Source organism: Protomyctophum bolini (assembly GCF_963924005.1).
Source record: "Protomyctophum bolini genome assembly, chromosome: 10".
In the NCBI taxonomy this organism is placed as follows: domain Eukaryota; kingdom Metazoa; phylum Chordata; class Actinopteri; order Myctophiformes; family Myctophidae; genus Protomyctophum; species Protomyctophum bolini.
Window position 1 is genome coordinate 8,665,356 of NC_137871.1, and position 13,679 is coordinate 8,679,034.

A 13,679-nucleotide genomic window follows, 5' to 3' on the forward strand; every position below is an offset into this window, starting at 1 on the left:
GTTATTTTTCAACAGAGAGAGCCCTCAACAGCCCTACTACTTAGTATTTAATTTTACTCCGTAGAGTGTACAAATAGAACCAACTGAACCTGGCTGTAATGAATGAATTAACACTGAGGACTGTAGTGTTATGGGAACCTGGAACAAAGTACTTACTTCATGGGTATATGGCATAATACCAACACTCACAGAGAATGAGACAACCACTAAGACAAAATATGCTGTTTAATCACAACATTATTTCACTCATTCTCAGTTGTCTTCGTAAGACATAGTTATTCTGCCAGCTCCTACAATAACTTTTGATGTGTTCTTATGAACATGTTATTGGGGTTCACATTTATGCTATAATGAATGTCACTACAACCATGTTTCCTCTGCTGTCTGTAAACATACCTCTTGTAAAAGGGGAGTGCCTTCACGTAGTCATGTCTCTGTGATGCTTGACAACAACGTCTGCCAGAACCCCAGTAGATCTTCTGTCGAAACACCATTCTGCACCTTTCCTGCAAGGACAACATACATCCGACAGTCAGTGTACGTGAGTCATCATTTCAATGTTATTTTGCTCATAATGGAATGTAAATGTGTGTTGCTTTCTTTCATGCCTGGGTGTATATAAAATTGAAATATAACAGTTGACCCCTCAGAATTAGCCTCTGTGCGTTCATATGCCGTACCCTGTACATTGTAGAATACTGCACATGTTTTTTGGGGGGAGAAAGACTACTACAGTACAGCAAAATGCTGTCGCATGCAAGGCAATCAGCTCAGTCATTTACATCAACTTCTCTCTCTCTCTCTCTCTCTCTCTCTCTCTCTCTCTATATATATATATATATATATATATATTATATATATATATATATATATACACACACACACACACACACACACACACACACACACACATTGTTATGACCTGGCTCATACACATACACACACACTAAATCAGCCATTATGCTAGTGAACTGCATTCTAATTTTCAGTTGTGTGTGTGTGTGTGTGTGAGTGTAAACATTATCATTTTTGAGGGGCGCTAGCCCCTCCTATGTTCAGCTGTGTGTGTGTGTGTACCACAGAAATGATTTGATTGGCTGAGCATGGAATGTGATGTATGCTGATAAGAGCGCCCCTCAATTCAATCCTTGTATAGATGGAAATGCAACGGAACAAATGACAGTTGAAAGCCCAAACCACACCAAAGGGTCGGGTTGGGATATTAGGGTAAACCAATGAGTTGCATTGGTGTGGTTTACCTTAAAATCTGTTGTCCCAACCCGAGCCTTTGGTGTGGTTTGGGCTTTAGGGTAGCCTACTGCATTTATATTTTATGTTAAGTGAATAAATGGCTGAAACTAATTTATCCATTAATACTATTCATTCATACATGACACTGTTTTTACAGAATTACAAGTTTGATAGGAATAAGATGGTCTTTGGGTCTGCTGTAGCCCAGGGCAGGCAGTCCATAATCATCCTGGCCCTTGGTGCCAGGAACGTGATGAATAGAGAATGTACATCAAATGACAGCATTTCAGATGCTGATGTGAGGTAACCATGGAGACACCACTACTCCATTACAAAGCCTCAAAATTGAGCTCACCCTCTTCCTCGGCAAAGGTTGTTTCTTCGTTGACATTCATTCCACCAGGTACTAGATGCACCGAGTGAGTTAAGTGTCAATGATTTGAGTCACATTTCATTTTATGGGGCTTATGTAGGCTATATGATTTAGCCTCCATGTGGCTGATGAGATGAATCACGCACTGTAATAAAGAGAACAGTGTAATTAAACTTTACCACACATCACACAGCCCCACTTAAGATCCGTTTATAGGCTGCTGTCGCATGACGGTGTCACTGGTTGATATGGGTAACTTATTAATTTAAATTTTAAATTATAAATAATTTAGTCGTGTGTGTGTGTGGAAAAATGTGCACAAATTCTCCAGGAAAACCTGATTTTGAATAAAGACTGTCGGCAGTAAACGAAACGGCATTAGTGTGTGAAACATTATTCCACTGTCTGGCATTCTTTCTTTTTATTTACCCCTTTATTTAGTCTTTATGTCTTTATTCCTCCCCACACAAATTAGAATTCTGTGTGTGTGTGTGTGTGTGTGCTATCACTGCTGTTATACCCAACCGACTGTCTCTTCACCTGCCAGTGAAGAGGCATCTTTCTACTCCTCCCGCCCCAAAACTGCCTGCTGACACCCCACCCCACAGGAGTACATGCAGTTTGTGTATAGACGCTCTACAAAGCCAGATGCACCACAGTGGATTAGAACCAACAGGCACTTTACCACTGCTGGCTTTCTGGCTGGTCGGTACAAGCTGTCATCAGGCTCTCTACATTCTGAGCCAATGCCACCTTTGGTGTGCTGGCTATCATTAAGATCAGTGTAAATCAGCCTGGTTTATGCTAAATTGCGCATGGGATCTTGTACCAAAAATAGAAGATCTACACAGATCTACAAGTTCACAACTTGCCGCAGTATGATGTGAGCTTGAAGATCTGCTATTTTCAATGCGAGACACTGGTTCGCAAGTTCGCAACTAAGTATAACTCATGCACCAGACTCATGCACCAGAGTGTCAAATGAATAACCTTTTCTTTGCCAATAGTCTGACGGCTGAATATGTCTCTCAAAATCTCAACATTCAATACCTTGTGTGTATTGATTCTTATTGTGTAATCTCTCCTCTCCCTGTGATGTAATCCTTCTAACCCAGAACATACCATTCGTACTGGATTCTCCTTCTGGTCTAAATCAGCCCAGTCATGGCAGAGTGGAGGCTGGCTTCCTTGCGTAAAAGGATGTTCCGGCGGCTTCCGATAGAGCAGAACCAGGCGTCGCTGACCCAGTTCGCCAGGTGCCTGACCACACTGGACCTTGTTTTCCTGGGGGTGGGTTCCACCTTAGGAGCTGGGGTCTATGTGCTGTCTGGAGAGGTGGCCAGGGAGAAAGCTGGACCTGCCATTGTGCTGTGCTTCCTCATTGCTGCAGTCTCTTCCATCTTGGCCGGCCTGTGCTATGCTGAGTTTGGAGCCAGAGTTGCTAAGGCAGGGACAGCCTATGTGTACTGCTACACCACTGTAGGAGAGATATGGGCTTTCATCACTGGCTGGAATCTCATCTTGTCTTATATAATCGGTGAGACAAAATATAATTTGTTAGCTTTGGATGTTGTGACTTAGATGTTATACTGGTATCATTCCACAGCTTAGGAGCCATGAGCGTGTCTATTTCAGTCAATTGCTAGACCTTCTCTAACAGAAAAGTGATGCATGGGGAGAGACAGAGAGCTCCAGTATCCCTCCTGCCTCTCACCATCTAATTCCCTCCTTTCTTCTGTCACTAACCTCACAGCCACAGCCAGCGTTGCTCGAGCCTGGAGTTTGACATTTGATAACCTGGTTGGGCAGGCAATATCACAGTTCATCAAAAGCTCTGTGTCCTTCAAAGTCCCTGGGAATATGCTGTCTGAATACCCCGACCTATTTGCTGTTCTTCTGGTTGTCCTTCTCACAGGTGAGATTGAGATACTACTGATCTTGGTATTATGTTCAAAACATGAAGGCTCCACTAGCCTGGTCCTAGACGCCATGTTGCTCCTACTGTAAATGTATGCTTTGTCACTCAACAAAGTATAAATTAGACTTTACTCCAACCAGAATTAGTTCAACTGACCAAACGCATGACTGAGTGTCAGACATTTTATTAGAGTGACAAGCTCTTGCTAACAGTCTCTTGCTAACTACCCCTTACTTCCCCAATCTTGCAGTCACCATATAAGAGTCTCTGCCGGCTATTATTTCAAGTTTAACAGGAAAATATCACATTTAGAATGTTCTAACCCAATCTAGAAATATACCGGTATAGTTCAAACCCCTAACTAAAGGGGTTTGAACTGACTGGCCCATATTATCATCCTATAGCCCAAACCACACCAAAGGGCCAAAACGTTTTTTAAGGTAAACCACACCAATGCAACTCAATGAGTTTGGGTGTCGTTTGGGCTTTAGACACCAATGCACACAGAAGGAGATAGTACACATCAACTGTGGTGCAGAAGACGCCAAGACGGACAATAGAGAAACCATGTCCTTCCTTCTTGAGTCTATGATGGCCCATACCTTTTTGGGAGACAAAAATTAAAAAAGTGTAAATTGGCGTAACAGTGGTGCTAGAGGAAAGGCCATGTGGTAACCAAAACATCAGTGGGGTTCACAGCAGATCCCATGGCAATTCAACCAGTCCTATCATGTTTGGGACCAAAGTGTTGGATGGACAGATAGAAGAATCAACATTGTCATCATTACTCCGCTAGCTTTATTCCAGTTATTTGGGCATGGGTTCTGGTGAAGTGTCTGAATGACTTATTCTGTGTGTCTGTCAGTCTATATAACTTTTAACACACACAGCCCTGCTGTCCGTTGGCGTGAGCGAGTCGGTGTTGGTGGGTAAGATCTTTACCGTGACCAACGTGTCCGTGTTGGGTTTCATCTTCGTCTCCGGCATGGTGAAGAGTGACTGGGCAAACTGGAGCCTCAATGTTGACCAATTCATCAACACCACCAACATCACAGACCCAGAGTGAGTCACCAGTTCCACAAATGCACAACACAATTCAGGACAGCGCAGAGTTTTACGGCCAAGCTACACCGGGCATGTGTGCACACACAGAGTACCGTATGCGTGCGAAATACCCCCGGCTACACCAGATCTGTGGTGCGCGGCAGATTTGTGCGGGACCTTCCGGGAGGATATACAGATACGCGCGCATGGGGGCATACGCACGTAACTTTTTTTGAACCGATCCTATTTTTAGAGCACGCGTAGGATGGCCCACGGTATCCGTGCGTCTGGTGTAGCTGGTATCATTGACATATATTGGTCCTATCCAAAAGCACTGTACGTACGCGCGCATACACACGCGCGCAAAATTGCCTGGTGTAGCTTGGCCGTTAGGCAGAAAGGACACCCAACATAAGAACATGATTTAGCATGACTGGTTACTTAGTACCTGTATACTGAGCGACAGAGGTTTGTAAATCAGTTGGGAGTCTCAGGACAGCAGCATAGATTGATTTATGTGTGGGTTAGAGTCCCTTTTTGTGCATGAGTTAAAGTCCCACGTGTTATCTGAGTATAAAACACGGTTGCACAATACAAGAATCTCATAGCGTGTGAAAAAGGCAAACCGTAATGACACCCTGACCTTAATGTTCAGTTTTTATGCCTATCTTACGTGTTTGTTTGTTTTTTTTCTTAATTTATTTACTAGATTATGCTTTTAAATGCCTATTTTTTTTCCTTTTAATGACTTTTTATGCCTTATGTGAAGTAATTTGAATTGCCTTCGTGTATGTAATGAGCACCTCCATTTATCTTCACAGAGAGAACTGTTCTATCGGTTCATGTACAGTATGTTTGTGTGTTAATGTATAGTTCTGCAATGGAGGACAGTCCATATGGGAGGGAAGGAGGGAGTACTGCCAGTGCCTCAGCAAAACATGTGTCTGAGCTGCTCCACTGTGTTCTCTAACGTTTATACCATATTTATTTCATTTGTATCATACTCCACATGTGTCCAGGCTCATCAAGAGAAGGTTTGGCTTTGGAGGGTTTGCTCCGTTTGGAATCAGAGGAATACTTTCAGGAGCAGCAACATGTTTCTACGCTTTTGTGGGCTTCGACTGCATTGCAGCTACAGGCCTGTGCAGGATTCATATATATCTTTATGTTATATTTATATTGTTTTTTTATGTTGTTTATTGGGAACATTTACTGTATAGCTAACTTTAACGTATTGGTTAATATATTTAAGTTTGGATATGTGGCCATAATAAACATTGGTAACACTTTACTTAAAGATCGGGTCTATAATGCGTTCTAATTGTGTTTATAATGCATTATACACTCATTATAAATGTTTATAATCGTGTATGACAACTTATAACATTTATAACATAAGTGCTGGTCATACAAGCTCAGTTGAACAGTACATTATTATAAAGTTATAGTTATAGTGTCTTGTGCATTTGTAAATTCAGCCTCAGATCTCAATGGCTTACATTAACTGTGGCTTTCTATTCAGGGCAAATTAGTCAGAATTTATCATGAATTTGTCATGCTTTTATAAAAAAAATATGTTGGTTGTAGTAGATCTACAAACTTGTCATGAATTTGTCATGCTTTTATTAAAAAAATGTTGTTTGTATTAGATCTACAAACTTTTTTTTTTACTATTTGTGGTACGAAGACATTTACAGAGCTTAAGAGTATTTTAGACAATGCCCACCCCTCTATTATATTTTTTGCAAATCCAATTGTGGGTGTATTGTATTCACATAGGTGAGGAGGCAGTGAACCCCATGCAGTCCATTCCAGTCAGTATAGTAGTCTCTCTGCTCTGCTGTTTTGTCGCCTACTTTGGAGTCTCGACGGCACTGACGGTGATGATGCCCTACTTCCTGCTGAACGCAGAGACCCCGCTGCCTGAAGCCTTCCAATTTGTTGGTTGGGGTTATGGCCGCCATGTTGTGACGCTGGGTTCTCTCTGTGCACTTTCCACCAGGTATGAGGGCTCGAATGTAGTGGGTGAACACACCTTATACAGGTCTAAATAGTTGAGCTCCTGAATGCCTCACTGTCCAATCAGACCTCACAGAGCATTGTCAGACGCACCACTCCGTGTGTGTGTGTGTGTGTGTGTGTGTGTGTGTGTGTGTGCGCCTATATACCGTACAGAATTTTTTTACGAATATATGTTTTTTATCAGATTAAGATTATCCACTGGAAATGTGATGATATTTATTATGCTGTTTTTCATTTTCCCATTGTCCCCTGTACCATTCCTATCCTTTCCACTCTGGAACTCAACAATAACGTTCACAATGACACGCTCTCTTGCTTTGATGCCTTTCTGTAGTTTACTTGGCAGCATGTTCCCCTTGCCTCGGTTGATCCACGCCATGGCAGAGGATGGTCTGATTTTCAGCTTCCTATCACAGATAAATGACAGAACAAAGATCCCTCTGCGGGCCACAGTTGTATCTGGTGCTATGGCAGGTGAGATATAGTCAAGTCAAGTCAGTTTTACAGTATGGCGCTAAATCACAGCAAACGTCTCATGATGACACGTTACACAAAGAGCAGGTCAAAGCCACACTCTTTCGTTTACAGAGATCCAACAATCCCCCCATGAGCAAGCACTGGGGCCTTCCCTATTAGCACAAACCTTGAACATAACCTGGCTATAGTTAGTTAGGCAACCATCTGCCTTGTTTGAGAGAGCAGCAACCATAACAATAACTAGAACTGCACTCTGTCGAGTGCCAACTTGCGCGTTGCACACAAGTAGCGCAAGTACTGCTGACGGTTATGGGTTACGGTGACGTAATTAAGATATGTTTCAATATTGTTTGGGTAACAGGTAACGTATGTATGCTTGTATGTAATCTGAGACCTATCTTAATTACGTCATCATCAACCAGGCGCGAATAGTTATTATTGCCCCACCACCCCCCCATCACGATCCATTGAAGCCTCTGAGACGAGAAAGCACAAAAACTCTAAGGAAGAAGTCAGTAACATTCATTGATTGGACATGATGTTTAGAGATGGAGAGGAGGAGAGAAGTCTGAGCCAGCTCTATCTATATTAACAAAAACAAAGGTTTTAAGCCTACTCTTAAATGTTGAGAGATGTGTCTGCCAAGATGACTCCATGAGATGATTCCATGACTTGACAGCAGTTGACAATCTGTGATTGTGCTGAAATGTCAAACAGAAACAGAATTCCACGCTAATCAAATTAACTTTAATAACAATAACTTATGTCAATGTTCCTGCAGCTCCAATGGCATTGCTGTTTGATCTGGATTTCTTGGTAGATCAGATGTCAATAGGGACACTTCTGGCCTATACACTTGTGTCAGTTTGTGTGCTTATCCTCAGGTCAGTCCATGGCTTACAACAGAGCAATATGTAAGATCTATCATAAACAATCAATGTTATTATTGTGCCCTGCAGTATTTCTGTTTCACTATTTGTAACATGTTTATTTTTAGGGCAGGCCAGTGGGTTTTCAAAATCAGTTCACATTCTCACATTTCTTTCAATTCAGACGAAGTAAAAATTCAGAAGTAAAATCAATCCTACTGTACCATATTTCCAGAAATTCTGTTCGGTTCTGTTTTTGTTCACAGATATGCAGACACACACTGACTGATACCATACCACACATACTACAGTATATACTGTACAGTAGATAAGATAGAATAAAGAAAAAATCATTATGTACTGTATAATATATATATATATAGATTGATTGATTGATTGTGTGTGTGTGTGAATTTATTTATAGTGCCATATTCTGCTTATACCATTTTTTTAAATTCTGTGTTTCTTTGCACGTGTCACTTACTGTAGATATCAGCCGGCTCATCCGAATGACTGTCTACCAAAAGCAAGGACGACGGAGGTGTTCAGTGGTCATTCTGACAACCAGGACAAGCAGGAAGCTAGTAGTCATAATGAGAGCCAAAAGGAGGGGGGCCCTAGTGGGCGAAATGACGGCAAATGCGCAGAGGAATTTATGCCCAAACTTTTGCTTCTACCTAGCTGTGACGTTCCTACCAACAACTCGGAGACAATCATCCTCAGCACCACTGCTGTCTTCTGTGAGTTCCTCAATTGTGTACATGCCCTATTGTATGAGTAATGACATGCTGTAGATTAAAGGTATATTCAGTGATTTAACTCAAAAAACCTTAGGTTTCGTTTTTGCCTTGGGACCCAAGCTTTCATCCAATCAGGATAGAGAACCAAAAACGAAACCTAAGGTTTTTTTGACCCCCAGGGGTTAACTGGGGACAGGGAGGAACTCCTTATATGGTCAGCACACTCTAGAGAGGATTATCACAACAAAACAAAAAAATAAGTGATATTTGAATTAAGTGAAATCACTGAATATACCTTTAAGACATTTCAAGGGTCACATTACATAGATATTTTTTTATTTCAAGTGTGGAGTCTCAGTGGTCAAGGAGCAGGCGGAACAGGGAATTGCAGCAGTTTCAAACGGCTCTTTATTTGTTTAGCAGCAAAGTATACAGAATGCATGCAGGAGAAACCCCACGTAGGTTCAGCATAAATTATATTCCATACAATTTAAGTTTCACAGGCGTCGTCGCCAGCCTGGAGAGGATGAGAACAGAAGATTAGATTTCAACTCAGGTTTGTACAGTCTCTGATAGCTCGCTCCTCACTGGAGGGCTGTGGTTTTAATAACGATAAGAGGTGACGGCGCTGCCTTGCTTCGTGACGTCATCGGTCTTTATCTTTAACTGTAGCGGGTCTTCTCCCCTAGCGGGTTCCAGCTCCAAGAGAGCACTAGCCGTTTTGCCACCCTGGCGTATATAATGAGCGCCTGTTCGCTAGACAGGCCTCAATAGTAGACTCAAGAATTATAGGTTTCTTTCCGACCTTATTTTGGGTAGTGTCCTTGTCGCTGTCACTGTGGCGGGGCTGCCACCCTCCCGCCGCGCGATATGCGGACTTGGAACTCCCGTCTCTATATTTTACTCATACAGTCCGAGTGTCTCTGTCCCTCGGACATTCCCTGGACCGTTCCTAAAAGCCTGTGATGAGAGGAGAATGACCGTTAAGACATGCAGAGCTATTCACATGAATGTGTGTTCGGTGGAGGTGTGTGTGTCGTCTTACCCCCCGACGGTGTGCCGTGCGTGCCTCCGTGAGCATGTGTGTGTGAACCAGCCGCTGTCAGACGTAGACTGAGTCTTCCTTTTTATATGACGGGTGTGGCCGCTTGCTGATTTGGGTGCGGTCGATCCATCAGCTCCAGCTGGCGGAGGAGGAGATTCGGGACGTATATATTCCCTATCACACGGCCGAGGGCGTTCCTAACGGCCCGAGGCTTCTTCTGTCTGACAGCGTGTCTGGTTGCCCTGGCAACGCACTTACCATCGCGGGGTGTCGCTCTCGAGACCCCACACAAGGATTTCTAGTTTGGTTGGCTAATAATTAACCTGAAGGGTTAATTTGGTTGTATGTGTAGGCTACACTTTCAGAGTTATTTGGTTCCTCATAATCAGTCATTGAGTTGTAACAGGGACCCCCTGGAACTCCCACATTGATACCTGGGGGTCCCAGGACCCTGATTTGAGAACCATTGACACAGAACATACATTGATACTATAAAAGAAACAGACAGTTGTATGCTAGAATACTTCAAAATAATGGAGGAATATACACTAATATAATTGTGGGATATTTGATGATGATAAAAGGTATTTAAATAATTATAGAATAGAATGTAAACTGGAATACGTTTGTTTTCGCTGGCGATATAATCCTAATGCAACTGAAAGTAATGGTATTGAGGGAAGGAACAAATGACAGATATTGTTTTTCCTGAATGGGGAGATATATACTCATTGCTCAACCTGTATTACTGTACTGTAAGACCCTCCATCCATGTTCTCCCTCTCTGTATAGTGGGAGTGGTCACTGTGCTGTGCCTGGTTCTGACCCAGTACTGGGATGAGCTGGTCCTGGCAAAGACTTCAGTAGTTGTTAACTGTGCTACTCTGACCCTGCTGTGCTTCCTGTGTACAGTCATCATATGGCGACAGCCTCAGAGCACAGACACGCTCACATTTAAGGTGGGACTACTTCTACTTCCTTAATGTTGCACTATGCCATTTGTATTGTGTTACAACTATTAGATTCTTCATTATTTCTCTGACGTTAACAATGAATTAAATGCCTAAAAATAAATATCCATTCTCTTCTCTGTGACTGCTCCAGTGCCCTCAGCCCACTTTTCAAAAACATCACCATGCCCATGCAGTACTAGTGAATAGGATGCACCAGTCTCGTCCTGATTGGTTAATCCAGTCTGTCAGTCATTTTAGAATGTTGATGCGTGACGCGTGAACTGTGCGTTTCTGGAAATGGTTGAAAGTTCTCTAAATGTGAAATTCTCTTTGGATATATTTACAGGTACCCATGCTCCCTGTGCTGCCATTGGTCAGTATCTTCATTAACATATGCCTCATGATGCAGCTCCGTGGAACCACGTGGATTCACCTGGCTGTATGGATGATGATAGGTTAGTAAGATAATGATATTAGATATAGTTTTTGATTGAAAATGTCACTAATGACTTCTACAGGTTGGTAGAGAGGGAGTGAGAGAGGAGATGTACTCGTTTACACCTTGCCACCGACCAACGTTAGGAGTGTTAGGTGTAGGGTGGAAAACTGGGAATTGTCATAATGACCCCCCCCCCCTAAAAAGGGGGAAAGAATTTATATAAGATTGAGAGAAAAAAAACGACTGCAACAGAAGTAGAGAAGGATGGCCCGGGCCGCTGACATGGTGGTCTGGGCACGCTAGGCTGCAATGCTAGCCTGGAAGTGTGTTGCGGGTTTAAATCCCAATCCCGATGACCCCATTTCCCATATTGATAGGTCAACTGTCCTATCAATAAGGGCATAACAGCTCCCCCAATTTAAAAAATAAAATAAAATAAGTAGTAGAGAGTAGAGTAGAGCAGGATGTGCCATCAATACAAAGAAAAATACACAATAACGCAGTAAAGTCCTGAGGGTTATGAATAAAGTTATCTTGTGTTTTTCTATATTAATCTACAATATATCAATGACAGTTTAACAAGTGTTTACATTTATATTTTTCTTCTCTTCTTATTCTTGAATTCCTTGGTGTCTGCAAGGTTTTATTATCTACTTCAGCTATGGAATCAGGAACAGTGCCATTCATTTCAGAACAGCTGGGTCCATCCCTCAGTCACATAACCTCACATCCCTTTCAACTGGAGACCCCAAAGAAGAGATGATGACTACCTAAAGAGCTGCTCATTCACAAATCTTATGCTTTCAGGACTACTCTTAATGTGTTTGGTCATGTCTTGTTCCAAAATGTGTAGCCTAAATATGTTGTGATCCATAATACATTGTATTGTATATACTGTGGATTGATCTCGGGGTCTTGTTCACGAGTGAGGGGAGGACGGAGAAGGAGATCAGCCGGAGAATCGGAGGGGCATGGGTGGTATTGCAGTCGCTGTACCACACTGTTGTGACAAAGAGAGTTGAGCCAGAAGGCAAAGCTCTCTGTCTACCGGGCAATCTTCATTCCTCCTCTTACCAATGGTCATGAAGTGTGGTTCATGACCGAAAGAATAAGGTTGAAATTAGTTTTCTTCGACTGGGGTGGCTGGCTATCTCCCTTAGAGATAGGGTGAGAAGTTCAGTCACGCGAGAGAGTCTCGGAGTAGAGTCGCTGCTTCTTCGCCTGGAAAGGAGCCAGCTCAGGTGGTTCGGGTATTTGGTTAGGATGCCTCTCGGGCGTCTCCCTAGGGAGGTCCTTGAGGCACGTCCCACTGGGAGGAGACCCTGGGGCAGACCAAGGCGCAGTTAGAGGAAACACATCGACTCACTGGCCTTGCAACGTCTCGGGATCCCCCAGGAGGAAGTCACACATTTTTAACTTGTATATAGGCTATCTCATGATAATGTAAATAATTTAGATCGTATTCTTGTTGCTGTTTGTTTGTTTGTTTTATATGAATCTCAATATTTCTACATTTGTTGTCAGAATCATAATCAGAAACTAGATAAAGTACGTGCCCCTCAGGGCATGTACTTTATCTCCACCAGGGCAGGGCAGGTTGTGGCCTCCTGGTGGCGCTATAATAGCCCAATAGGCCAATGTGAAAAGGGTGCCATTTCTTCTTACGCCTTGGATGGCATTTGGATGATTTGAGGCGCATTTTGTTCCAAAAATGTGTTTTGCTAAAATCCACCCCATGTTGGTGGCGCTATAACAGGTCAATATAAAAAGGGTGGGATATATTCCTCAGCCTAGTAGGAAAGTCTGTGAAAGATTGGGTCACAGTCTGGCAATTAGATGGCAGATGCCAGAAGGGCTGGGCAGTCATCGGGCCGGGGCTGAGCCAAAAGAACAAGTATTAAAGACATAGTAGTTTGAGCGTCTTTGGGTCGGTGAAGACCACAAATGCCAGGGCCGATTTAAAGCCTTAGCCAATTAGGATGGAATATGAAATATCGGACTGCAGATCCGGCTTGAACACATGACTATAGAGATGTGTAACGATTTGCGGGATTTTTGGACAGAATCTGAAGGAGTAATATAAAAAAGATTGTTTTTCAAAAGTCGGCCTCCTGGTGGCACTAAAACAGTCCGTTCTGGAAAATGTGGGGCAGAGGTTCATGTTGGCAACCAGGGAGTGTGTGTGCAAAATCCGACACCGGGTTAACGGTGCCGGAGATTACCTTACTTTAACAGACGGACGGACGGACGTACGTACACACACACACACACACACACACACACGGAGTGCAAAACATACTCTCTCCTCATGCCTTCGGCCTGGTGGAGACAATAATCAGAATTGTAGTAGGAAACGTTTTTCGTTTGAGAAGTTCCTGGTTGTATAAAGGGAGGCATTGCTACCCCTTTGTTTTCCTCGGCATTACATTAAACGAGGCTTTATTTATTTCCCACGAAAGGTGACTTACTTTTTGTTACGTTTGTATTACTTGTTGTGGACTACAACTCCCACAAGCTCGCTGTAGTCATTTTCCGTGTTTACAGCCAG

At 42.8% G+C, this 13,679-nt stretch overlaps 1 protein-coding gene across 1 annotated transcript; it reads left to right on the forward strand.

Moving 5' to 3' along the window:
• Positions 1–2,788: 2,788 nt before the first annotated feature.
• slc7a3b (solute carrier family 7 member 3b) lies at positions 2,789–11,152 on the forward strand (the record flags this gene model as incomplete). Its single annotated transcript, XM_080773333.1, has 10 exons — positions 2,789–3,161; positions 3,378–3,539; positions 4,433–4,604; positions 5,606–5,724; positions 6,366–6,588; positions 6,943–7,082; positions 7,867–7,969; positions 8,444–8,694; positions 10,532–10,698; positions 11,039–11,152. 10 exons carry the CDS (start codon positions 2,789–2,791, stop codon positions 11,150–11,152), a joined length of 1,824 nt encoding a protein of 607 aa, XP_080629459.1.
• Positions 11,153–13,679: the final 2,527 nt, after the last annotated feature.